Source organism: Oculina patagonica, chromosome 4, assembly GCF_052425735.1.
Source record: "Oculina patagonica isolate OP01 chromosome 4, crgOcupat, whole genome shotgun sequence".
In the NCBI taxonomy this organism is placed as follows: domain Eukaryota; kingdom Metazoa; phylum Cnidaria; class Anthozoa; order Scleractinia; family Oculinidae; genus Oculina; species Oculina patagonica.
The window spans coordinates 47,992,758-48,020,468 of record NC_135761.1 but is presented as its reverse complement, the minus strand read 5'-3'; the positions used below and the strand labels follow the sequence as shown (position 1 = coordinate 48,020,468).

Here is a 27,711-nt window from a genome sequence, read left to right as displayed (position 1 = left end):
TAACCACGCCGACTTCAGGTTAAAATAGAAAATATCTATCTTTTCGAAAAAAAAAAGAAAACTACTTTAAAAATTGCCTTTGCCCAAATTTCTCTTGCTGCCCAAAAAATCTGAGTTGCCCAAAATTTGGGGGGGCTGCAGCCCCCCCAGCCCCCCCGGCCCGTACGCCTATGGATATGTTATCATGATATTATCAGAATATTTAATTAAGTAGTTTTTCTTCTACTCCCAGTGATATAGTGATAAATCATGATATTATCAGAATATTTAATTAAGTAGTATTTCTTCTACTCCCAGTGATATAATGATAAATCATGATATTATCAGAATATTTAATTAAGTAGTATTTCTTCTACTCCCAGTGATATACTGATAAATCATGATATTATCAAAATATTTAATTAAGTAGCATTACTTCTACTGCCAGTGATATAGTGATAAATCATGATGTCATCAGAATATTTAATTAACTAACTTTATTTCTCCTCCCAGTGATATAGTGATAAATCATGATATTATCAGAATATTTAATTAAGTAGTATTTCTTCTACTCCCAGTGATACAGTGATAAATCATGATATTATCAGAATATTTAATTAACTAACTTTATTTCTCCTCCCAGTGATATAGTGATAAATCATGATATTATCAGAATATTTAATTAAGTAGTACCCGGTATTTCTTCTACTCCCAGTGATACAGTGATAAATCATGATATTATCAGAACATTTAATTAACTAACTTTATTTCTCCTCCCAGTGATATAGTGAAAAATCATGATATTATCAGAATATTTAATTAAGTAGTATTTCTTTCTACTCCCAGTGATATACTGATAAATCATGATATTATCAAAATATTTAATTAAGTAGTATTACTTCTACTCCCAGTGATATACCGGTAGTGATAAATCATGATATTATCAGAATATTTAATTAAGTAGTATTTCTTCTACTCCCAGTGATATAGTGAAAAATCATGATATTATCAAAATATTTAATTAAGTAGTATTACTTCTACTCCCAGTGATATACCGGTAGTGATAAATCATGATATTATCAGAATATTTAATTAAGTAGTATTATTTCCACTCCCAGTGATATAGTGATAAATCATGATATTATCAGAATATTTAATTAAGTAGTATTACTTCTACTCCCAGTGATATAGTGATAAATCATGATATTATCAGAATATTTAATTAACTAACTTTATTTCTCCTCCCAGTGATATAGTGATAAATCATGATATTATCAAAATATTTAATTAAGTAGTATTACTTCTACTCCCAGTGATATAGTGATAAATCATGATATTATCAGAATATTTAATTAACTAACTTTATTTCTCCTCCCAGTGATATAGTGATAAATCATGATATTATCAAAATATTTAATTAAGTAGTATTACTTCTACTCCCAGTGATATAGTGATAAATCATGATATTATCAGAATATTTAATTAACTAACTTTATTTCTCCTCCCAGTGATATAGCGATAAATCATGATATTATCAGAATATTTAATTAAGTAGTATTTCTTCTACTCCCAGTGATAGAGTAATAAATCATGATATTATCAGAATATTTAATTAAGTAGTATTTCTTCTACTCCCAGTGATAGAGTGATTAATCATGATATTATCTGAATATTTAATTAAGTAGTATTTCTTCTCCTCTCAGTGATAGAATGATAAATCATGATTTTATCAGAATACTGCACTTACCCTAAACCTTAACCCTTACCCTAATTAACCTAGCCTAACCTAACCTAACCCACCCTAACCTAACCTAACCCTATTTCTAACCCTAACCTAACCTAACCTAACCCTACTCCTAACCCTAACCTAGCCTAGCCTAACCTAACATAGCCTAACCCTAACCCTAACCTAGCCTAGCCTAGCCTAGCCTAACCTAACCTAACCTAACCTACCCTAACCCTAACCTAGCCTAGCCTAGCCTAGCCTAACCTAACCTAACCTAACCTAACCTAACCTAACCTAACCTAACCTACCCTAACCCTAACCTAGCCTAGCCTAACCTAACCTAACCTAACCTAACCTAACCTAACCTAACCCTAACCTAGCCTAGCCTAACCTAACCTAACCCTTACTCAAACGCTAACCAGCTGAATAACATTGCCACTGAACTCTAACCCTAATTTTAAACGATAACGTACATTACCCCAGACAATCCCAATACATTAATCTTACCCGCATCTTACTAAATACGTATTTGAAAGTTGCAAGAAAAATGACGCTGTGCAAACTAAATATTTTCTGGTTTGTGAATGATGACAGCCATTAAAAGGCCAAAGAGTGAGTTAAAAAAAGCCAAAATCTGGTGTTACGAACGTTAATTTTGCCGTGTCTAAAAGGAGTAAATTGGCAAATGATGTGATTATGTAGTTTTGTGGACAATTTTGATATTATCATGATATATCATAATATCATTGTGTCTGTTATTGCCTGAGTGAGATTTGAAAATGATAGTGATACATGATATGATTGTAACTTGATAGTGATACCTTGATAATGATAATTTAAAAATTTGATAACAAAAAGTATTCTAGCAACTATCATCTAAATACGATATGATAATGATATTTTTGATATTTAAAATGGAAAAATATTTTTTGATATTATCATGCAGTTATCACCAAAATATCACTGAGATATCAAAATATCAGTTATCAAACTAATGATATTCTATCATGATATTTTGATAAACCGCAATCCTGCACCTTAGTGTCCAGTGCCAAGTAGGTTTGAATAGGGTTAATGTGTAACCTCACCTTTTCCTTCCCTTTCTGCTGCAATGGCTCCTGGATGTAATTTACACTGCTGTTCAACACTAACTGGATCAGGGCAACTCAAAATCTCGCCATCACAGTGTACTTGGACATCGCGCGCTTCTGGGTTTTCTAATGGTGCCTCCCAGCCATCAGCGGCATTTCTGACAAGGTTGCCAATATCTTTACTCACTGGGGTTTTGTAGGCATCTGTTGTAAGCTTAGAGGATATAACCACATCTCCTAACTTGGCTTTTTCACGACTCAGACCTTTACAGGATCCAACACAAAAGGTGACCTTGGGTCTCAGCTGGGTAACTGCATTTTTAGCAACAGTTTGAGAGCCACCAGGATCTGAGGAGCCTTTTGAACACCTCACTAAAGCAACTTTCCATGGCTTCTGCTGATCACTCATGTTTCCAAAGTATGCATAACCAAACGATTGGAAATAACTTCTAAAGGCATTTCTTAGGTAATAATGACATGCCAAGAACTCGCTATTCTTAACAGTCAATAACAGAACATCTACTGGGAGCTGGACATCACTTGAAGGTCTTGATGTTTTTGGAAGACCACCAAGTCTCGTGAGTTTGATACTAAGAGGTGGGGGGTCTCCATCGTCATCCATTGAACTGCTACCTCCATTCTCAGGTGCTGACATTATGAAGTGGAATTGTTCGAGATGTTCCTACAAGCAATGCAAAGTATACATTTACAAATAAATTCAGTAATTTTAGAAAAGAAAGAAGTAGCCAGGCTTGTTTGAGAATATAGTTATTCTGTTAAACTGTACATTGTGCCTATGGCTTCTCTTTAAGTTAATTTACATTAGTCAGGCTGAGCAATTGTCTGTTAATGATATGGTGTGTCACTGGTTGTGAATTAATTGATGGCAAACCAGAAAGAGACCATAAATGGATATATAATTATGTGTAATCATGCAATTTATTTTTGGTTTTCACGAACCTGTTCAGCCAGAATCATGGTGCTCAAAATAATCAGGTCGTGCATCATCAGTGGTGGACTGGCAATTCACGGACGACAGCCAGATTTCAACAGTTCATGTGTTGTGCTAATTTTTACTCAAATCATGTGTCATGTATAACCTGTTTACCACCCTGTTGAATGTTTTGTGTTGAGTCAAGCAAAACAGCGGGTGACATTAATTTCTTTAAACTTTGACTTTTGGCAGCCTATCACGCACCATTTAATACCCAGTTAGAACATGTATTGGCATCACATGTTCAAGCTTAGATGCAACTGACAGTAGACAATGTAGGTCATGAATAAAAATATTTTCTTGTAAAAATCCCTGAACCAGGGCTTCAAGTGGCCTCCTGCCAAAATATAGGGCTAAATATAGGGTCTTTTTTTCTAAAATACAGGGCTAATATAGGGAAATTTTTAAAGAAATATAGGGCAATATAGGGATTTTTAAAAAGTATTTTCAACATGTATGGAGCAAAAAGATACTTTTTTATTGATCTTTATAGCCTTATAGCAGTCACATTTATACTTATACTGGTTTGTTAATTACTTGACACAGGAAATCACTGCCCTTATTGAGGCCTTCCAAGGCATGTGTGTGAGTGGAGGGGAGATTGGTGTCCCAATGTCCCCTAACCAACTGCTGTAAATGTTGCTGTCGTTTTTTGTTATAAATCGTTATGTTTACTTTCGTTTTCCATCGTTCTAAGTTCTTTTTTGCCGCATCTTAGCAGTTTGTGTCACGGTTTAGTCATTGATTAGAGCCGGATGTTCATTAAACCTGAGTGTGTGTTTTTGTGGTGAGAGTAAAAGCTGAGAACAATGCAAATAAGATTTTGATTCATCATACAACTTTTGTAATTTTGAGGGCAATGAAAATGGCAGATTTCACCGATTTCAAAGTGTAGCTGACTGAGGTTCCTTAAATTATAGGGATTATAGGGCCTTTCTAATCTATATAGGGAAATATAGGAGGAGTGAAAAAATATAGGAAAAATAGGGACGCTTGAAGCCCTGTTGAACTCATACAATTATTTTCTCAACTAATCTACTGTACAGCATGGACACTTTAACTGTGAATGGTGAGACATTCCAGCTAATGGGATGACATTTTATCTGACACTTAATTTCCCTATCCCTCCCCTTCCCTTTCCTCAGAGGCAGCTATAATAGCTGCAGTGATTCAAAGCAATGTCTAGCAAAACATAATCATTTCTGCTGCAAACATTTTTTAAACATTTTTAATGAGCTGTTAAATTTTGATAACGGAAGATTTTGAAACACATTTCAGAAATAATAATAACGCTATAAAAAACATGACGTTTCGGCGACATGTCACCATTATCAAATGCAAATTTTACATGGTACAGAACGATATTTATAGCTTTTGATTGTGTTCAAGAACAACACAATCAAAAGCCGATTGACCTTCACAGCCAGTTTGCCATCCTAACGAAATGCTGCGGAAAGTTTAAGTGCCTAATTTACGAGATGCTAGGAAAAAGAAACCATCCCTGAACACTCAAAAGGACTCCATTCCTGCGAAACTGTTTTCTGTTTTCCACGTACGCCTCATTTATTTGTAATTTAGTTTCACACTTTCAGTTTTCTATAAATATTGTTCTGTACCATGTAAAATTTGCATTTGATAATGGTGACATGTCATCGCCAAAACGTCATGTTTTTATAGCGTTATTATTTATTCTGAACAGTTAAATTTTCAATAAAAATTTAAAAATAATAATAATAAAATTAAAACTTTGTTGTTTTTATTCTAATTTTGGAATTAACTGTTTGTCAATCTCCAAAGTCTTTCTGTGTCTGTGCAGTAAAGTAATAACACCATATACTTAAAGACTCACCCAAATTGCTTGTTGAAAGCATCTTTCTCCAACTTTTTATTTGAAAAATATAGAAGAGGTCTTGCATGGCCTCTTTATTTATATTTCCTTCAAATTAAACAAAACAATCCTGCCCATTAAACACTACTCTAATATGGACACCACTTAAATGCTGGACAGTTTTATAATTATTATATATTAACATTTCTATAATTTAACAAACACATCTTTCTAACATACGAGACACTTCTTTATGGTCAATAATTTACAGTAGGCGACTAGGATTCATTTGGTCCCTCCAGGATCTAGATCAATAACACTCAAGTGTAGTTATTTTTATAAAATAATGTTTAACTAAACAAATAGAAACTAACGCTCACCTATCAAGGCATTATGACATTCTTGCCCTGTGTTGTAGAGTAATCACATGATGACATTTAGGGCCTGCAGGCTGATTGCACTGAAAGAAAAAAGATAAATATAACTAAAACATCAATAGTTGAATGGCTTGGACTGCAATTAAGACAATGTAGTACAACACAACAAGACAACAAGCCTGATAAAATTAAAGGACCCTAGTCAACCATGCCTTTGTTTTTGTTTACATACAAGAGTTTTGGTATAATTATATTTTATGTGGACAGTGTCTAAACAAAAGAGATCACTGTAAAACACTTACCGTTAAAGTTAGTTAAACACACATCCAGTAACACAACTTACAGCAATTAAGGAGTATGTGTTATAAGATTTGGCTGCACCATACAATTTTCATAATTTCTATGGCATTTGAAATTGCGGAGGCTGACTAGGGTCCTTTAATGCTACAGATAACTAATTACTTGACAATGACAATTTGGGATATGTCAGAGACTTAATAATATGGGACTAATTAAAGCTCTATAATACATGTATACATCCTTAACAAATCATTTCTATCTTGGTTTGTGCATTACATAACCTGAGGGCTCTATGCATTTTAATAAACAAGCAACAACTTGATGAACATATTTTGATGACTTGACAACTCAGCCTCCTATACAGATACCGGTATTTGTTTACATTGTAACCTGGGGGTCTCCTTTATCTTATAAAAATATGAGGATGCTCATCCAGAAAATTTTTTTTAAATTACGCTAATATAATACTTATAACACAAATGAATCTGGATGTGGCTTAACCTATTTGATGCCTAAAGGAAACATTTTTCATGGCTGATCAGTCTAGTCTGCAGTATGACGGCATTTTTATTTCTTCTTGTGCAACTCTAAATGACTCTTTGATGACTAAGTGTTCTGTCCTGATCACCCTTAAGCCTAGGTGAGACAGAAATCATATTCACCTCACTAAGCGAGATGACGAGCATCCCCGTCCCTTTTCACATGAGAGAACCCCTGGGTATTTTCGACCAGGCTAAAGTCCTTCAAAAGATTGCGAGAAAATATTTTGAGATCATGGCAGATCACACCACCCTCAATCAAGCAAATCAAATTCAGCCAAATTGTTTTTGAGAAATTTACTTTGCATTTTACAATTAGTCTTTGATCAAGCCAACAATGTAAGCTGATTGGAATATTAAAGGTATTTAAAGCTTATATGGCGGCTTACAATTGCCATCGGATTCCCGTACAATCACTGTAAATTCTGACAGCGTTGCCTACCCGTCAAGATGGCGTCCAAAACCGTGAGAAGGTCTATTACTTGATCAAATTGCTACAGCTTGCTGATTCGTCGATGCACAATGACAGCATTAACACAAAAACTATAACACAGAATTCAACTGCTTACAAGAAACCCGATCAAATTCCACCACATTAATACTGCAAGAGAAATTATGCAAGTTGCGCACATTTTTATGCAGATGAGTCGAAAGTGAAAGTGCTAATTGTCGTTTGATTCTTTGGAATGTACTGTTAAAACTACGAAGTTGCAATCTATGACACGACACAAGGCAAAAGAGCTTGTTACTTCAGAGTAAAGGAAGTTACTTTCAGTGAACTAAACAAAGAAAGACCACGATCGACGCGATCAACAAAACGAAAGCTTACCTTCTCTCCGAGTCTTGACTTTCTTGAATTCTGACACTGTAGCAGGAAGAACAGCTAAACTTTTCACCAAACACACGTGAAGACAGCAACTTACATCTTTGTTACCACACTGATTGATCTTTTGAAGTTTAGTTAGTTTGTTTATCACCCAAAAGGACAGTAAACAAACGAGAAGCTTTCCTAGCAGCCATTCGCAGATGCAATCAACCAGGAATCAAAGAAATTTTACAGCCATCCACCAGACTCGTACCCAGTCATCCCCGCGTTGTCAGAAAAGCAGACGTTGCGTGCAACCTCGTACCCAGGGCCTCTCTCCTTTTTCTCCCTTGTCGTCGAGGAGAGAGACCCTGGTTGACCCTGGTCACGTGTCACCCAAAATCTGGGTGGCAAAAAAAATACCGCAGCGGGGGTGGGTCTTTCAACCAATTTTGTCAACATGAACAAAAATTACTCTCCAGGGTATTGAAGGGACGCAAGATTTTGGTTTAAAATGGCGGCTGATAGTCCAAGTGTGTTTTTCTTCTAGCCAGTTGTCTTCTGAAAGCGCTGTGTTCTTCTGGATACGACGTCAATATTACCTTAAAAGTGAAACAGCCTTTTCCCGGACCTATTGGGTTCTAAAATTGAAATTGATGTCGTTGTGCTGGATCGGGTTCCGCTCACGTACGCATGGAAATTCAAAACTTTTTTTACAATAAGCTCCTTCTCTCTTGTCGTTTGCACAGTTCAAACAACTTTTGCCGTACACTTATTCATCTCTACGAGTTATTCAGAGTAAAAGGAGGCTTTATGAAGACGACGAAAGGCAGGTAATTGTTTGAAAATACTTCAAAACAGTCAGTTTGTAATTTACAGCGTGCGCTTGCTCGCGATAGATGGCGTAGTAGTCTTGTTTGTCAGATCTAGAACAAGTTCACGTTAAATAAAGTTAATTTTGGTCAATCTTTTCTGTTTTGTCGTTGCTCAGCACTTCGGAAAACCTTGCTTAGATACACTGTTTGAATTTCTTTTAGTTTCTGTGGGAAAATTTACGGCTTAAAGTCGAAATTAAAGTAACTCGTTGCGAAGCCGAAAATTAAATTCGTGTACAACTCTTCGCGCGTAGTAAGAACTTGCACATAAAATAATATTGCCCGCTTAGTTAAAAAAAAAATAGTTGAATCGCGATACAAAACTAATTGCCTACACACTATTATTAAACTGCGGAAAATCTCCTCTAAGTAGTGACTTTCCGTGAAGCGCTTCGGCCAATGTTGCCGTCCTCGCGGGTCGCCATTTCTTCACTGAACAGATTATTGCTACGATCTCTGTCACATACCTTCGCGCAAACCCGGCACAAACTCGAGTCAACGGAGTAAAAGAAGAACTTTTTTGGTGTTTCTTTTTTGGAAACAAAGCGCCAATTTAAAACACCTGCTGACGGGTGGGAACAATTATTTAAACCCTCTCACCCCGGCATGGTAGATTTGTCACATGGACAAAAAAAGACTCTGTTACCCCTCCCTACCAGCTTTTTTTTTTATCACCCAGATTTTGGGTGGTCACATGACCAGGGTCAACCAGGGTCTCTCTCCTCGACGACAAGGGAGGAAAAGGAGAGAGGCCCTGGGAACGAGGTTGCGTTGCGTGAATAATTGCGTGAATAACCAACTCATTAATCGGGCGGGGCCTGGGCCCGATTCATAATCTGTGTCAGATTTTGTCGTTTTTTTTTGTCGGTAAATCGTTCCAGAACCTCGCGGCCCAGCCGATCCCTTGGTCACGGTCACGCAAGTTTTCATTACTTGCGAAATATTACGTTCAAATCGTACAAGTTTTAATGTTCACTCCCTGGAAGCTGTGTTACAAAATCATTCCCGTCTAATTTTACGAGTACTCTATGCTCTGTTAAACGCGAAATATATATATATTTTTGTGTCCGGCATTTAATTTAAGTCTTGACTTGGAGCGAGTACTGGAGATTCGCATTGAAAAATCTTGCTTTCTTTGCCATGTCCAAACTATTTTAATATTGTGAACGCAATACCAATTAATAAATTCCACGGCTCAGACACGCACAATTTTTACGGCTTCAAAACTTTCGAAATTCAACTACTTTTCGAAACATTTCTTGGTCTTATCTTGAAAAAAAAAAAATCAATCTGAAACATCTTTTTGGAGATTCTTACGTTTGTCTCAGAGCGAGTACTAAATATTCAAATTGTGAAAGCTATTTTCGTAGTAAACACTACGTCATTCACGCAATTTTGTCTTCACCGGAAACTGCAAGCGTCACTGCAGTGCACTTTTTTCAGCCAGACTCCACTTTAAAGAAATTTTATGAGGAAGAACTGTTTTATTGAAGCGTTTGACTCAGAGTGAAAACAAAACGCCGTATTACGTACCCGGACTGTACTGAATACTGCAAAACAACGCAGTTTGACATGTACAAGTGGTGCAAGCTAAATAAAGAACCATTAGGTCATGACAGATTTCAAAACCGTAGCGATCAGCCGATCACTCGCGTTTAACATGAACACTCTGCTCTCTGAAATGTATAATTTTGTTTCATTCCATATTTTACAAGAAGAGAGGGCTGAATATAATCACATAGAGAAAACAAAGACCGCTTGGACATGTCCAAGCTATTTAAAACTACCACTACGTCAGACCCATGTCACGCGATCTCTCGCTTGTAGCTATAAATAATCATTCACCTATTTTCTGTTTGAATACTCTGCGCTCTGTTTGTATGAAATACTTATTGTTGTGTTACTCAAGCGTTTGGCTCGGAGCGAGTATAAGTCGTACAATTTAGCCAGAACGTGTTAAATATTGCAAAACAACGACTTATTTTCTGGATATCCCAATTTTTGTTTTGAGTTTACGGTATTTTGAGAATCGAAACGTTATCGAAATGTAAGTTGCAAGCTCAGCAAGAATGTGTCAAAGCACGGGATACACCTCATCCGCTAAACGGAGAAATACAATGGGATGGCCTTAGGGCCTCTTCACATGAGCCCGGTTTACGGGCTGCCTCAGTTACCAGGACGGATTTTGACCTCTGTTCATATGGAAAATTTTAGCCCGGTTGACGGGGATAAAATTCAAGAAACGAAGGCAAAATGGCGACACATAAAGTTGCATCTTTCGCGACTATCGTAGCTTTTTTGACCCTTGTAACTTTATTAATAAAGCTAATTCGCATATTTCTGAAGTGGAAATAGATACAAGGCATTATTAAACCATTTGGACCACCCAATTACGAAAGGGAAGCTATTTTCTCAAAAAAAGTTGCGTCCCGGCGACCGGGCTGGAGCGTTCATATGGGAAATTTTTTTTCCCGGTTGTCGAGATCTCGGTTGCAGAAACCGAGATATCGGTAACCGGGCTGGCCCACCTTCTCATATGAACACATCCAAAATTTTACAAGAAAATAGGAGTGAACCGAGATCTCGGTAACTGGGCCAGCCCGGTCAACCGGGATCATATGAAGAGGCCCTTAGTCTACTCTTTATTTTGGCGTGATTTGGCTTTCTTTTAAATGAACTGGTTTGGGTTATTTTATTGAACATTCGGAACAAAATAAATATTTGCATTTGTAAGCAGGCATTTTTCCGGCTAGGCATGTGGTTTTAAAAAGAAAAAGATGACGTGGTAAAGGAAATTCATGTCACGTTCACTCCGTGACTAACGCAAACACGACTTGTGTGTTTCTCAAGTGACTGCTTTTCTAAATATTTTACTGTGCGGTGCCGTGCCTTTAAGCCAAAGCACTGAAAGAGGTCAGGAGGTCAAACATTACCCGCACGATTATAAACTGCTTGCAGTTCTTGTTTACATTTTGAGTCACGCTAACTTCTCTTTCCAGGGTTTTTGAAAAGGAAAGGAATTAATTTACAGTAGCTTCATTGCTATATGTAAGATACCGACATCGTTAACTCAACAGCAAGCGAGCTTTGTATAGCTAGCCTGCGTTCAGATGATCTTACGCAGAAAAATACGTCCCTTTTCCCAAGCAAAGCATTATTAAAGCAACTTCCGTGACTTCTGTTAGCTGTTTGTTTTCGTTATATCGGAGAGTTTAGGTTCTAATAAGCACCCCTCTTTTAATTTGTGTTTTTTAATAAGCTTAAGTAGAGAATCAATTTTGTCGGAAAAATTCAATCGATTATTTTGCAATTTCATAATCGCTATTTGATTGAAGAATCATAAAACAATATAAAATTATTGATTTTTTGGGTAATCGGGCTTGATTTGTTTAAAGTTAAAAGTGGTTTTCTCATGGTTTGCGTTTATTTTTTATATACCACGGTGAACCTTTTTTGTAATAGCCTCAAACTGTGACAATGGGTTTTGTCGTTTTGAACTCTTACAATGAGAAAACGGGCGATGATAGGCCTTGCAGCTGAGAAACTCGACGCGTTTAACTTGACTGGAGAAAATTAGCTCCGAGCAACTTGCCTGCTGCGGGAAAGGAACTTGTCAGGGGATCCAAAGTACCGTCGGATCTGCTACAACTGGAATCAGGACACAAGAACTTGGACTTCACACGCTTATTCGTCTTCTTCGACGTTAATCGATTTACAAAAATAAGAACGCTCTATTTATACTAAACAATTTACTGATTTAGAAGATTGCACCATGCATGGTACAATAGAAAGGAGGCTGAATAAAGTCAGCTTACAACCTGAAGGTAGAGCGAATGAGTTAAACTGGAGAGTTTGTTGGCTAAGGTATTAATATCTAAATAAAGACAGCTTAAGGCATAAACGCGGCCTGCAAACTATTTATGAAGTACAACAAGACTGAATAGAGTCGGCTTTGTCGAAGTCGTCAGCTAACTAAACTCAATTGTATTAAAGACAAAAGATAAAAGAAAAAGATATATCTATAGGTAGTTTATTCACCCTAAAAGCTATACCAAGACATTCTCGACAAGGATCAAAACAGAAATTTGATAAAACTTTTCTTTGAACAGCGATAAGTACACTCGCGAGTATCAAACCTTATTTAGTACACTGTGAAGGTAGTTTACTTTAAAAGCGTACATACCGCTGTTTGTTTACAAATTTTATGTTTGTACAGTTTTCGACGAAGCTAATTCTAGAAGTCCATTTTAACATACTTTTCAAGCAACAATCATTTTTGACATTAATAATTAACAGTATGACACAATAAATTCCCGACTTTTTAAAAATTTTCACCTAACATTGACAAATTTCCCCAGACAAAACAAGGTGCCAAACAGTTAAAGTTTACAACAAGTTACTTGATTATCAATCAATCAATCAATCAACAACTTTTAATAGTAATGTGTCGGAGCAATTCTAGCCGAGAGTGAAACACTCTCTACTAATAGGGGACACATAAAATAAATAATAATAATAATAATAATAATAATAATAATAATAATAATAAAAGACATAAAATTGATATTTACAATAAAAACAGATTAAAATTTAACTACGCCATTTACAAATAATTTCAATAACAATTTTAAAATAAGTTAATTCGTATTTAAAATAAATCATGTACTATATAAAACGCCGTTGTCGCATCCATGTTCAATTTTCAGTGAAAGGTTAGTTAGAGTGATCTGTCTTTTTTAAAAGATTGCAGAGACGGTAAGTTTTTTAAGTTAGTTGGGAGTCAATTCCACAGCATAGGCCCGATATATCTTAGCGAGTGCTTCCCATAGGTGACAGTATTAAATCTGGGAATGTGGAAATATGCACCTCTAAGGTTGTAAGTAGAACTTTTCAATGAAAACAAATTTTTGACGTTCGGGGGGCACAGATCATGCTTCACTTTGAACATCAAGCAGGCTATATCCTGTAGCCTTCTTTCATAAAGAGATATTAAGTTAGCTTTCTTCAGTAGTTGCTCATAATTATGTAGATTTGCTATCTCTGAAGACTGCACGCAAACCTCTCTCCTGGGTGCGTTCGAGCTTTCTCTTAATGTAACTTGCTCGGCAGAAATGCCAGGTAAGATGGCAATAGGTGAGGTACGGAAGAATTGCAGCCTTAAAAAGGTGTCGTTTTGCAACGGTGGGTACTAAGTTCTTGAGTCTCATTAATACACCTATCCTCTGGTTCGCTTTCTTGCACGTGATATTTATGTGCTCGCTGAAATTAAGCATGTTGTCAATAGTGACACCTAATAACTTAATACTGTTCAGAGATTCAATGTCAGTTCCTTGTACATTTATGCTTATCACGTCTCTGCTGTCCCTCTGTTTATTGTTGATTAGCATCCAAACCGTAGATTTCCCAAACAAGTGACTTCTTAATTTTGCTCCTTTCCAAGTCTGTCCCAATTAAAGGTCAATATGGTGAGGACTTGACTGTGCGACCAGTGTGGTGAATACTTTAAATCCCAAGAAACACTTGCAAATCAACAAGTTGCCCACAGTGAAGAACGACCTTATAAATCAGGGCCCGCGCAGCAAGTTTTAGAGTGGGGGGGCTAAAGACGGACGCGAGAGCGAAATTAGCGGAGGGGGGGGGAGGGGGTATATGCTTGAAAATTTTGATGTTAATTCCTCTAAAATGACCAAAAATACATTTATAAATAGCAAACTAAATTTCATTTCCATAAAGAAACGTTGCTCAACAAAACTTTCGATGGGACCGTCATTGCTCACCAATCTGTGAAACTTCTCGCTGATTGAGATAAAACCAGGACACATATAAAAAAGAGGAGAAATAATTTTATGCTCATTGTTAAAAGATCAAGGTCGGGACTGTTATAATCGTACCTATATTAACTGGACTCGGCAATCAACTGAACAATTTGTTTGGGAGCCTTATAAACTTAAGCTAGTCATGAGTTCGGATTGAAATTAACCAATTACGTTTTCATGAGAGGTCCGCTTGTACTAGCACAATACAATACAATACAATACAATACAATACAATACAATACAATACAATACAATACAATACAATACAATACAATACAATACAATACAATACAATACAATACAATACAATACAATACAATACAATACAATACAATACAATACAATACAATACAATACAATGTTTAATGTGGTCAACTGAAAATTTTTTCGATAATTATAGCGACTTATAACTAATTTATGACAATGTTTGTTGTTAACTTATCTGCGCGTCTACTTTGCCAGTAACTTTTGTCCCTTATTACTGACCTAACAACTTTTTTGCTCGTAATTTTTTTATTTCATTTTATTTATTTATTTTTGCACAAAAGTGGGGGAGCTAAAGCCCCCCTAGCCCCTCCCTCTGCGCGGTCCCTGTAAATGCAGCCAGTGTGAAAAATGCTTCAAGAGATTTGCAGATGTGAAGGAACACGAGAAAACACACACTGAACGTGATCGACCTTTTAAATGCACCCAGTGTGAAAGTGCTTTTGTGACAGCAAAGAATTTAAAACAACAAACTCTAACACACAGCAAAGAAACACCATTTAAATGTACATTGTGTGGAAAGGGTTTTAGAAAGGCAGTCGTGCTTAGGAATCACAATAGAGTTTATAGTGACGAGCGACCTTTTAGCTGCGACAAATGTGAGAAGCGCTTCAAAACTGCGGCAGTAGCTAAGCTGCATCAAAGAGCTCACACTGATGAAAGGCCTTTTCAGTGTAACCTCTGTGAACAGTTTTTCAAAACGTCTGTGAATTTGGGACAACACATCAGAAGAACCCATAGCGATGAAAGGCCATTTAAATGTGATTTGTGTGGCATGTCATTCAAAGTAAGGAATAAACTAAAGCGACATGAAACTGTACACAGTGACGAAAAGCCTTGTAAATGTCCTGATTGTGGAAAATGTTACGAGGATATCTCTACTCTGAACAGACACAAACGGGTGCACACGGGCGAAAAACCACACATATGCTCATTATGTGGAAAGGGGTTTAAATCATCTACTCATCTGTCTAAACATTACCAATGTCACAGTGATGAAAGACCCTACAAATGCAACCACTGTGATGTAAGATTCAAAACACTCTTTGGCAAACAGAAGCACCTTGTTATACACAGTGACGAGAAGCCATTTCAGTGCAGCGTCTGTAAAAAGGTTTGTCAGAATTTACATCAACTCCAAGCTCACCAGAGGGTGCACAGCAATGAAAGGCCATTTAGCTGCAGCTTGTGTGAAAAATCCTTTAAGTCAAAATTTGAACTAAAGAAACACCAAATTGTACACAGTGAGGAAAGACCATTTGAGTGCTCCTTGTGTAAAATATGGTTTAAATCATCAGAGCAACTGAAAAAGCACTTTAAAACAGGTTCACATTTGAAGTCTTTGGAAGCCATGCCCACAGACAAGAAGCCCTTCAAATGCAGTCAGTGTGAACTCGCTTTTAAGACAACGTCAGAGCTGGATGAGCATGGGAAGGTTCACACTCGTGAGAAACTGTTCGAGTGTTGGTTATGCGGCCAGATGTTTAACACAGAAAAACTCTCACAGCAGCACACCCAATCATGCATTAACAAGCTTATTAACCCAAGAACAAACATTACAAACAGGCCATAACCTGGTGCTCATCCACGAGAAATCTTGACACGTTTGAACCTTATTTATCTATTTTTAATTAATTTATTTTTATTAAGAGTACACAATTATTATTTTAACTCTGCCGAGAGGCATGCTAAAATTTTGTTGTTTACCAGTGGTCCCATGTTCCATGGGCAGTTTTTATCTTTCTCAAAGTGAAACCAGTTATTTGAGATGGCAACTTGTTGATTAAAGAGGAAAATCCAATGTTTTTGTATGTAGTTTATTTGTCAGTAGTTTCACTAGCAACCTTTGTGGCTTCTTTTGGTGTTGATATGTGGAATCCCAGGAATGTGGGTTCCCACTCCACTGATGATCAGCGGGTAAAAAGGAAAGAAGTGTTTGCGAGGGTGGGAATGTGTATGGGTATAAATAAATTAAAAAAAGAAAATTAATGTTAAGGTTAGTGGTAAAAATTGAAACAAGCCGGAGCGACCTCTGCAAGACAGCACACTCCAGCCCAAATATGGTTAGAAACAAAAAAATAAAAAAACAACAACAAAAAAAAAAAATTTTATATATAAATAAATAAATGAAAAATAAGAAATAAAATGAAATAAAAATAAATTATTTGTTAAATCAAAGCAAACCATGAGCATATGAAATAGCAAAGGAAGGGGGTAAAAATGTTCAGTACTTAAAATTTAAAGTTAAAGAAAGGAACGGATGGGGGGAAGGATGGGTGAGCTTATGTCACGGTGGAAGAGGGGGAAGTTAAATGAGAAGAATCAAACTGAAATTAATGTGGGTATATTTATCATGTATATAATTTATGCTCATAAGTGTTGATTACCATGTTTTTTCTCTTTTTCTGCCATTTAGGTAGAGCCATTCATTATAATGGAGGTCAAAATAGAACCAGGTATCTCTTTTGGAGGTAAGATTACTTGTAATAAAATCTAGCTGTCTTGCTCTTTTTTCGCCTTTTCTGTGATCGGCCCAGTGTTGGGAGGTGAGGATCCATTTGGATATCTGGTGGGGTGGGCATCCATTTCCAATGAAAAATATTGAGAGTTGAAATGAATCACTGTCTCCAATAGGTTTTTTCCAAAACAATTTCTGTATGTTAATGGGCCATGTTCTGATTGGGTAGAATATATCTCCGTTTAGAAGGTGGAAGAGTTCAAATCGCTCTCTAGATATTTGTTGCATGGTGAGGGGGTGGATCTGGGTATTGTAGTACTGTAATGTAGATTCTTCTGTTTCCATGTTGGGTAAACGAGAAGTTGTATCTATTAAAATAAGATTATATGTATATCAGGTTACAGAAATGGGTGAAGGTGAGTTTAAACTGCGGTGCAGGGGGAAGTAAAATGAAAGGAAACATCTATTTATAATTTTTCGTTTTTAAATGTCTTTGCGGTTTTTATTACTGGGGTCAGTAAAGGTTTAAAGGTAGAGTTTCGGGGTAGTGTAAGAATTAAATTGAATTGTTGGTTGATTTTGGCTATGATATAAGAGGATACAGCTATTTTTCGCTCTGTAAATTGGGATAAAAGGGGTGATCAGGGTTAAAGGAGGGTCTCATTCTGTCTACTGGGTTGTGGGATGGTTTAAACTTAAGGTGAGATGATAGGAACCTTGTTGGTGGAAGGGAAAATATATATGATTTTTTCGTTCTATACATGGTTCAAATGGAGGGGGAGAGGAGTTGAGGGTTTGTCTTGTCTCTTGGTTGAGGAGATGGTAAACGGGGTAAGATTTTTAAGCGTAGATTTTAAGGAATTTGTGATAAATGGGGTTGACGGTGTAAGGGAAAAAAAATATATTATGTTTTTTCGTTCTTAGAATGATTCAAAAAATGGTTTAAATGCGGTTTAAAAGGTTTGGAAGGGGAGGGGAGTTGGGGGTTTTGTCTTGTCTAGTCTTATGGTTCGGGAGATGGTAATCAGGGTAAGACATATGAGGGTGAATCTTTAGGTGGGGTAAATGGAAACTAGTCATTGGAGGTAAAAAATCCATTCGCTCTGTAAGTGGGGGGGGGGGGTATCCCGTCTATGGGGCTATGGGATGGTTTAACTAAGGTGGGATAAGATGTTATAAGAGGAAACTTGTTGATGGAAGGGATAAATAGAAATAAACCTGTTTCTTTATTATAATTGTTGAAATGGGTAAAATGGGGTTGAACAAGGTTTGAGGGGGGGGGGGGGTGGGGGTGTTGAGGGGTGGGATTCATCCTGTCTTGGGGCCATGGGATGGTTTGCAGGGTAAGATATTAGAGGGCGAATCTAAGGTGGGTAGGAGGGTTTAGGTTGAAATCTCTGGCTTAAAAGGTAAGAATATATGTGTATTGAAAAGTAATGTAAATTAATGTTATTATTTTTATAGGAGTGGGATTGAATGGTGTGATAATAATATGAAAGAAAGTGCACATGACTGGTCAAAGAAAGAAGGTGTAATTCCGAGAAAGAAGATGTATATAGGAAGGAAGGAGAGGGAAATTGACGGCCGGCCAAACAGTAGAAGGATGCATCGACACCAAGGCTCCTAATGGTTGTGAGTCATCAGGGGCAAAGCACAACCGAGCGAGGATGTTTCTAACCCGGTACCTGGTCATTGCCCGACATCCTCGTGCCGAGTCCTTATAGAAATGAGATGAAAGGACTATAGAGACTAACAAGGAGGACAGAAATGTAGAGTAAAGGGAGAGAGACGAAACAGCAAAAAACTGTAATTAAAATATTACATGTACGAGGGAACATCTTAAAAGAAACTTAAAAAATGTTTTGTACATGTACGAGGATACATCTTAAAAGAAAACTTAAAAATGTTTTGTACAGTGGTGAAATGTACATATAGGGGGGAAATGTAATAAAAAGAAAAGTATTAAAAGGTAATAAAGTTATTAAAAACAGGAAACAAAACAAAAAATACGAATAACCCTGTGCAAAATTTAAGCCATCCGGAGGGTGTTTAACATTAACATATTAGTAGATAAAACCTAGCGGGGAGAATAAATAAATAAATAAATAAATAAAAATACCTTGCTCAAAAGATCTCCGGTAGGCCAGTGATACCCAAACCCTGGAAGCTTCGACAAAAAAACTTTAAAACTTGATTTAAAAAAAATTTTTTACCGCGAAACGTCCCGCGAAACATTGTAACCCGCAAAGCGCAAAAAAAATAATTTTTTTACGGGGTTGATCACGCAAGCATTGCGTGATCTGTGTGACGTGAATTAAACCGCTACCGCGGTATTATCGGTCAGCGGCTCCTATTGGAGCAAATCGGTGCAAAGTGGCCGGTAAGTTCGCGTTCATCATTGTTCCATGGAGTTGTTTTGTGGTAAAATCTTGAAAAATATCTGGAGTACGGTCTTTGGAACATCGATTGAAGGCAAAAATAGGAAACCAGATATGCATTGGAGAACGGTGGATGAAGTTTGTATAGCATGTGGGGCAATTCTTCGTTCTTTACATCATGCGGATGAATGATTCTTCGTTCTAATTTCATGGTGGCGAGGACATGAAGGTCCGTTGCGAAAGGTTGGTTGAATGATATTTTGCTCTAATTTCATGTGAGTAACTTGTAAAAGGAGGGGTAGTAGTATTCTATTCCGTTTCCATGATTGTATATCAAAAATTCGTTCTTTACATCACGTGGTCGGTAGAATGATTCTTCGTTCTAATTTCACCCCGCAGCCAAGGAAAACGATGCCGGCGCGTATACGATGGCACGCTGTAATTTTTTGTGGGCAAGTTGTAAAAGGTCGGGTAGTAGAATTATATTCCGTTTTTACGGTTGATGTTGGTATCGGTGAGGTTTGAAAATGAAACTCGGAAGATTTAAATCCGCAAGGGGCCAAACGGAGCCGAGGTCAAGGGAGGGGGAGAAAGAAGAAAATGCAAATGATTATCTCAAAGAAAATTTAATAAATTGCAAAGTTCAAAGAAAGGGAGAGTACCCTGGATAAGACAATATAAACTTTAAAAATTTAAATCCTCCTAGGAAAATAAGATACACAACTTGCCTAATGTCATGATAAAGTTCCATGTTCATACAGTAAGGAATGTCTGCTAACAGCCCAAAAGCCTTAGCAGGAAAACGAGGCAACTCTGTTGAAATAGAAACCATATTAAATTTTTGCGAACCTTTGTCTATTTACATTAAATTTAGTGAATCTTTGTCTATTTACATTAAATTGTTTTGAACCTTTATGTCTATTTACATTCAAATTTTTGTGAACCTAAAATGTTTAATTACGTTAGATGTTTGTGAACCTTTGTCTAGGAAATAAAAAGGATAATACTTAAGAGGTTACCATATTCGCCTACGAAAAAAGCGGACCGATCTTGCCGGCAAACGACCATCTCTTCAATTAGTCTTTTTGGTCTTTTTGTTAGAAATAAATTACATGTATAAAAATATGAGATGCAGAATAACTTATTTATATTCTTATAAAGAGGATAGTAAAATTTTCAAAAAATTAAATTTTTGAAATTAGTTATTTTCTATTAGAGCTTAAATATTTTTGATAATTTTAGAATGTAGGCGTTTGTTTGTAAGCAACATGGTGTGGAGTTTAGTGGTGTTACAATAGGCTTTGGTGAGTTTGGGAATGTGCATGTTGTGATATTTGTGTAGTATGTGGCGTACGATTTTGTCAGTCCTCGTATGTTTGTTGTATTTGGTGCGGTAGTAGATTGTCAAGTTGTTGTTTTGTCGTTTTTTGTTAGTACTACGTCGTTTGTGAGCGTTGTAGGGTAACCATGGAAAGGAGTTGTCTGTAATCAGTTTGTTAGGGTAGTCCAGTGCCGTTAATCGTAGGGTAAATAGTTTGTGGATGTAGTTGTAGTCGTCGATGGTTTTAGATAGTCTGCTGTAGCGTATCGTCTCTGTCTTTATGATGCCAGTGAAAATGTGTTGTGGATGATTAGATGAAAAATGGGGGTACATGTATTTGTGGTGTGGTTTTTGGTAGATGCGATGATGAATTTTGTGATACATGATGGTGTGATAGTTGAGTGAGATTGTGAGGTCAAGGTAGTGAATGGAATGACAGTTGGTGGTGAAAGTGATGGGGATTTGTGATGGATATGTGGATGATAGGTGAGTGATGTGGTTCGTAATATGATTGTTGTCAGTCAACATAAAACCGTCGTCGATGTATCTACAAAAAATAAAGAGGCCAGTGGTGTCGTGGTTTGAAAAAAATGTCAGTTCACCGAGCAGCAAAACCAAGTCGGCAATTTGCCGACTATGGTAGCTGCCCATTGCAACCCCCTTTGTCTGTTGGTAAATGTCCTGTCCAGAAATGAAAAAGTTGCCGTCGTTAACAAAATTGTTTAAATTAAGTAAAAAGTCCCTGTAGAAAGTTGGTAAGTTCAGTAATTTACAACTGGTGATGATGGCATGGATGGTATCTGAATATGAGATGTTTGTGTAGAGTGATGTAAAGTCAAAAGTCGTTAAAGTAAATTTGTCAATGTCGTCAACATAAAAATTGTGTAGTAAGTCCAGAAGCTCAGTCGAGTTATAAATTAATGGAAAAGGTATGTCTCGTTCTTTAAAAATGTCTTTCATTCGTAAAATAATTTTGTCAAGTTCAGTACCAAGTAAACGTGAGGGATTAGAAGTTGTCCAGCTGTGTGCAGTTATAATTGGTCGTCCAGTTAGTTTGTTGAGGTTGGAGGGTGAAGCAGTATCAGTCAGTTTATGTACTTTTGGTAGGAGTTTCATGTAAGGCAGTTGTAGTTTGTCTTGCGTGACAGTGTAAAGTAGTTGTTTGTCAGTTGTGAGTAGTTTGTCAAAACGTACTTGTAGTTTGCGTAGTAATTTGTTGGAGTCTGTAATAGTCTTAGTTAGGTCAAAATTGTCAATACGTTTGTATGTAGTTGAGTCTGAGAGTTGTCTAGTGTATTCGTTTGTAAACCATGTTGTGCGTACAAGTGCCCACCCCAAGTTTTTGTCTGTCTTTGTAAGTATTATGTCATTGTCTGTGCTGAGGTTGTGGATGTTGGTTGTGTGTGAATGTGTGATGTTGAGGTGTTGTGGATTGAAAACGTTATGAAAGTTTGCAGATTGCAGGTATTGTCTGGAGTACGATGTGGTGTTTTGAACATAATCAATAATATGTAAATTAAAATGAGGTTTAGATTGTTTTTCTTGAAGAAGTTTGATTGGATTATTTTTGGCGTAAGGATGGTATCTTCGGTTAATGCTCGAGGTTTTCTTTTTGATAGGTTGGGCTGCGGATTGGCGGGAGGTTCCTCTGTTGATGGTTTTGCAGAGTGCGGAGTTGACTTCTGAGGATATTGTTTTCTTGATGGTAGGGATGTTGATGTTTTCTGAAGTTGGTATGAAATTTGTTCCTTTGTTCAAAAGATTAACAAGGTCGGGTGAGAGGTTGATGTCAGTGAAGTTGTGTATTTTATCATTAGAGATTAGTTTTTCTTTTTCTGCCAGCAGTTGTGATTTCTGTGTTACATTGTTTTCAATTTCTAAGAGAAGAGCTGTGTTTTGTTGCCAAAGGTTGATTCGTGATTCAAGGTGGTGAAGGAAATTGTTCAGATTTGTAGTTAGGTTGTTGATGCGTCTGCGTAGGAAGTAGCCATGGTTTTGGTTTATTCTTTTAAGGTGTAGTATTCGCTTTAGGTGTATTGACTTTTCACGTTCTTTGATTTGGGTGATTTTACTTGTTAGAGTTTTGTTTTCATCTTCAAGATGCTTGATGTCCAGTAAGATATCAGATGGTGTTTGTTGAGTGAAGCTTTCTTTAGTGAAGGTGAGGTTTCCATTGTTGGCTTTAAAACTTGTTGTAGATATGTTGGATTGCAGGTTGTAAATAACGGATTTGTTTCTTTCTATGATTGCTGACAGATGGTGAATTTTGAAGAGGGATTTTTTCTGTTTAGGGGTGAAAGATGTTGATTTCAGCGTTCTCCATTTCCAGCGTCGGGTATTGGATGCAGAAGAGGGGTCTGGTTTATGAGCCTGTCTATTCTTTCTGCTGTGGTTGGCTTTATGTTGTTTCTTCTTTAACTTGTATTTAATTTTCTTCTTCTTGTTTTTCTCTTTTTTAGACATTCTTAATGGAAGGGAGGTTGTCGGAGGTGCAGAATTGGAAGTTGGTCTTTTTGGAGCTGTATCCGTGCAGAGGTTGGAATCTTCATTTCTTTTACTTTGTTTGATTATTCTGGAGGTGTTTGTAGTCTTTGTCATGATTTCCGTAAATTGATATGAGTTTGGAGTTATACTAAATTAATTATGAAGATATTTAATGGGAAGAATAGAAAAATGATAATTAAGAGATAATCACAATAATTGAGAGTTGAAAGAGGAGAAAAGGGGGCATGCGGGGGGTATGTGGGGGGTCATTGGGGATGATTTGAATATAAATTTATAAATGTATGCTATAAAAGCATGCTAAGGAATGCTTTAAAAATTAGTATTTAGTATAGTTAGGTAAAGAACAGAAAAGGTCTGAGTGCATGTAAGAACACCAATACCAATCAAAGCGTTGACTAGAACAATAGTTGTATCCCTACTGTAGATACAGTCAAACGTTTTTGTATGTAGTTTATTTGTCAGTAGTTTCACTAGCAACCTTTGTGGCTTCTTTTGGTGTTGATATGTGGAATCCCAGGAATGTGGGTTCCCACTCCACTGATGATCAGCGGGTAAAAAGGAAAGAAGTGTTTGCGAGGGTGGGAATGTGTATGGGTATAAATAAATTAAAAAAAGAAAATTAATGTTAAGGTTAGTGGTAAAATTGAAACAAGCCGGAGCGACCTCTGCAAGACAGCACACTCCAGCCCAAATATGGTTAGAAACAAAAAAATAAAAAAACAACAAAAAAAAAAAAAAAATTTTATATATAAATAAATAAATGAAAAATAAGAAATAAAATGAAATAAAAATAAATTATTTGTTAAATCAAAGCAAACCATGAGCATATGAAATAGCAAAGGAAGGGGGTAAAAATGTTCAGTACTTAAAATTTAAAGTTAAAGAAAGGAACGGATGGGGGGAAGGATGGGTGAGCTTATGTCACGGTGGAAGAGGGGGAAGTTAAATGAGAAGAATCAAACTGAAATTAATGTGGGTATATTTATCATGTATATAATTTATGCTCATAAGTGTTGATTACCATGTTTTTTCTCTTTTTCTGCCATTTAGGTAGAGCCATTCATTATAATGGAGGTCAAAATAGAACCAGGTATCTCTTTTGGAGGTAAGATTACTTGTAATAAAATCTAGCTGTCTTGCTCTTTTTTCGCCTTTTCTGTGATCGGCCCAGTGTTGGGAGGTGAGGATCCATTTGGATATCTGGTGGGGTGGGCATCCATTTCCAATGAAAAATATTGAGAGTTGAAATGAATCACTGTCTCCAATAGGTTTTTTCCAAAACAATTTCTGTATGTTAATGGGCCATGTTCTGATTGGGTAGAATATATCTCCGTTTAGAAGGTGGAAGAGTTCAAATCGCTCTCTAGATATTTGTTGCATGGTGAGGGGGTGGATCTGGGTATTGTAGTACTGTAATGTAGATTCTTCTGTTTCCATGTTGGGTAAACGAGAAGTTGTATCTATTAAAATAAGATTATATGTATATCAGGTTACAGAAATGGGTGAAGGTGAGTTTAAACTGCGGTGCAGGGGGAAGTAAAATGAAAGGAAACATCTATTTATAATTTTTCGTTTTTAAATGTCTTTGCGGTTTTTATTACTGGGGTCAGTAAAGGTTTAAAGGTAGAGTTTCGGGGTAGTGTAAGAATTAAATTGAATTGTTGGTTGATTTTGGCTATGATATAAGAGGATACAGCTATTTTTCGCTCTGTAAATTGGGATAAAAGGGGTGATCAGGGTTAAAGGAGGGTCTCATTCTGTCTACTGGGTTGTGGGATGGTTTAAACTTAAGGTGAGATGATAGGAACCTTGTTGGTGGAAGGGAAAATATATATGATTTTTTCGTTCTATACATGGTTCAAATGGAGGGGGAGAGGAGTTGGGGGTTTGTCTTGTCTCTTGGTTGAGGAGATGGTAAACGGGGTAAGATTTTTAAGCGTAGATTTTAAGGAATTTGTGATAAATGGAGTTGACGGTGTAAGGGAAAAAAATATATTATGTTTTTTCGTTCTTAGAATGATTCAAAAAATGGTTTAAATGCGGTTTAAAAGGTTTGGAAGGGGAGGGGAGTTGGGGGTTTTGTCTTGTCTAGTCTTATGGTTCGGGAGATGGTAATCAGGGTAAGACATATGAGGGTGAATCTTTAGGTGGGGTAAATGGAAACTAGTCATTGGAGGTAAAAAATCCATTCGCTCTGTAAGTGGGGGGGGGGGGGTATCCCGTCTATGGGGCTATGGGATGGTTTAACTAAGGTGGGATAAGATGTTATAAGAGGAAACTTGTTGATGGAAGGGATAAATAGAAATAAACCTGTTTCTTTATTATAATTGTTGAAATGGGTAAAATGGGGTTGAACAAGGTTTGAGGGGGGGGGGGTGGGGGTGTTGAGGGGTGGGATTCATCCTGTCTTGGGGCCATGGGATGGTTTGCAGGGTAAGATATTAGAGGGCGAATCTAAGGTGGGTAGGAGGGTTTAGGTTGAAATCTCTGGCTTAAAAGGTAAGAATATATGTGTATTGAAAAGTAATGTAAATTAATGTTATTATTTTTATAGGAGTGGGATTGAATGGTGTGATAATAATATGAAAGAAAGTGCACATGACTGGTCAAAGAAAGAAGGTGTAATTCCGAGAAAGAAGATGTATATAGGAAGGAAGGAGAGGGAAATTGACGGCCGGCCAAACAGTAGAAGGATGCATCGACACCAAGGCTCCTAATGGTTGTGAGTCATCAGGGGCAAAGCACAACCGAGCGAGGATGTTTCTAACCCGGTACCTGGTCATTGCCCGACATCCTCGTGCCGAGTCCTTATAGAAATGAGATGAAAGGACTATAGAGACTAACAAGGAGGACAGAAATGTAGAGTAAAGGGAGAGAGACGAAACAGCAAAAAACTGTAATTAAAATATTACATGTACGAGGGAACATCTTAAAAGAAACTTAAAAAATGTTTTGTACATGTACGAGGATACATCTTAAAAGAAAACTTAAAAATGTTTTGTACAGTGGTGAAATGTACATATAGGGGGGAAATGTAATAAAAAGAAAAGTATTAAAAGGTAATAAAGTTATTAAAAACAGGAAACAAAACAAAAAATACGAATAACCCTGTGCAAAATTTAAGCCATCCGGAGGGTGTTTAACATTAACATATTAGTAGATAAAACCTAGCGGGGAGAATAAATAAATAAATAAATAAATAAAAATACCTTGCTCAAAAGATCTCCGGTAGGCCAGTGATACCCAAACCCTGGAAGCTTCGACAAAAAAACTTTAAAACTTGATTTAAAAAAAATTTTTTACCGCGAAACGTCCCGCGAAACATTGTAACCCGCAAAGCGCAAAAAAAATAATTTTTTTACGGGGTTGATCACGCAAGCATTGCGTGATCTGTGTGACGTGAATTAAACCGCTACCGCGGTATTATCGGTCAGCGGCTCCTATTGGAGCAAATCGGTGCAAAGTGGCCGGTAAGTTCGCGTTCATCATTGTTCCATGGAGTTGTTTTGTGGTAAAATCTTGAAAAATATCTGGAGTACGGTCTTTGGAACATCGATTGAAGGCAAAAATAGGAAACCAGATATGCATTGGAGAACGGTGGATGAAGTTTGTATAGCATGTGGGGCAATTCTTCGTTCTTTACATCATGCGGATGAATGATTCTTCGTTCTAATTTCATGGTGGCGAGGACATGAAGGTCCGTTGCGAAAGGTTGGTTGAATGATATTTTGCTCTAATTTCATGTGAGTAACTTGTAAAAGGAGGGGTAGTAGTATTCTATTCCGTTTCCATGATTGTATATCAAAAATTCGTTCTTTACATCACGTGGTCGGTAGAATGATTCTTCGTTCTAATTTCACCCCGCAGCCAAGGAAAACGATGCCGGCGCGTATACGATGGCACGCTGTAATTTTTTGTGGGCAAGTTGTAAAAGGTCGGGTAGTAGAATTATATTCCGTTTTTACGGTTGATGTTGGTATCGGTGAGGTTTGAAAATGAAACTCGGAAGATTTAAATCCGCAAGGGGCCAAACGGAGCCGAGGTCAAGGGAGGGGGAGAAAGAAGAAAATGCAAATGATTATCTCAAAGAAAATTTAATAAATTGCAAAGTTCAAAGAAAGGGAGAGTACCCTGGATAAGACAATATAAACTTTAAAAATTTAAATCCTCCTAGGAAAATAAGATACACAACTTGCCTAATGTCATGATAAAGTTCCATGTTCATACAGTAAGGAATGTCTGCTAACAGCCCAAAAGCCTTAGCAGGAAAACGAGGCAACTCTGTTGAAATAGAAACCATATTAAATTTTTGCGAACCTTTGTCTATTTACATTAAATTTAGTGAATCTTTGTCTATTTACATTAAATTGTTTTGAACCTTTATGTCTATTTACATTCAAATTTTTGTGAACCTAAAATGTTTAATTACGTTAGATGTTTGTGAACCTTTGTCTA

At 36.8% G+C, this 27,711-nt stretch overlaps 2 protein-coding genes and 1 long non-coding RNA gene across 13 annotated transcripts in view; 1 reads left to right on the top strand and 2 right to left on the bottom strand.

Annotated features, from left to right (window-relative positions):
- LOC144652487 (uncharacterized) overlaps nt 1–7,845 on the bottom strand; it is a 90,508-nt gene extending 82,663 nt beyond the window's left edge. For 2 of the 3 annotated variants that reach the window (XM_078512501.1, XM_078512500.1), the window contains exons 1-4: nt 7,664–7,845; nt 5,999–6,078; nt 5,640–5,726; nt 2,794–3,478 (exon numbers count right to left, since the gene is read on the bottom strand). In XM_078512501.1, the coding sequence (XP_078368627.1) occupies nt 2,794–3,451 (658 nt within the window). In that variant the 5' untranslated portion in view covers nt 3,452–3,478; nt 5,640–5,726; nt 5,999–6,078; nt 7,664–7,845. Of the gene's footprint in view, nt 1–2,793; nt 3,479–5,639; nt 5,794–5,998; nt 6,079–7,663 lie in introns of those variants that run through there. The other variant, XM_078512502.1, reaches the window with a different exon arrangement.
- Nucleotides 1–27,711, bottom strand: part of LOC144652494 (uncharacterized) — a 105,778-nt gene that overhangs the window by 46,333 nt on the left and 31,734 nt on the right. The gene's annotated exons all lie outside the window — the stretch shown is intronic.
- LOC144652663 (uncharacterized) lies at nt 16,759–26,250 on the top strand. Of its 7 annotated transcripts, XR_013570572.1 has the most exons (6): nt 19,407–19,673; nt 22,371–22,456; nt 22,852–22,912; nt 23,211–23,286; nt 24,307–24,361; nt 25,811–26,250. It is a non-coding gene; the product is annotated as an uncharacterized LOC144652663 (long non-coding RNA). The 7 variants fall into 7 exon arrangements; XR_013570573.1 differs by lacking the exon at nt 22,371–22,456; XR_013570577.1 differs by lacking the exons at nt 22,371–22,456; nt 22,852–22,912; nt 23,211–23,286 and adding an exon at nt 16,759–17,065 and having other exon boundaries at nt 18,517–19,673.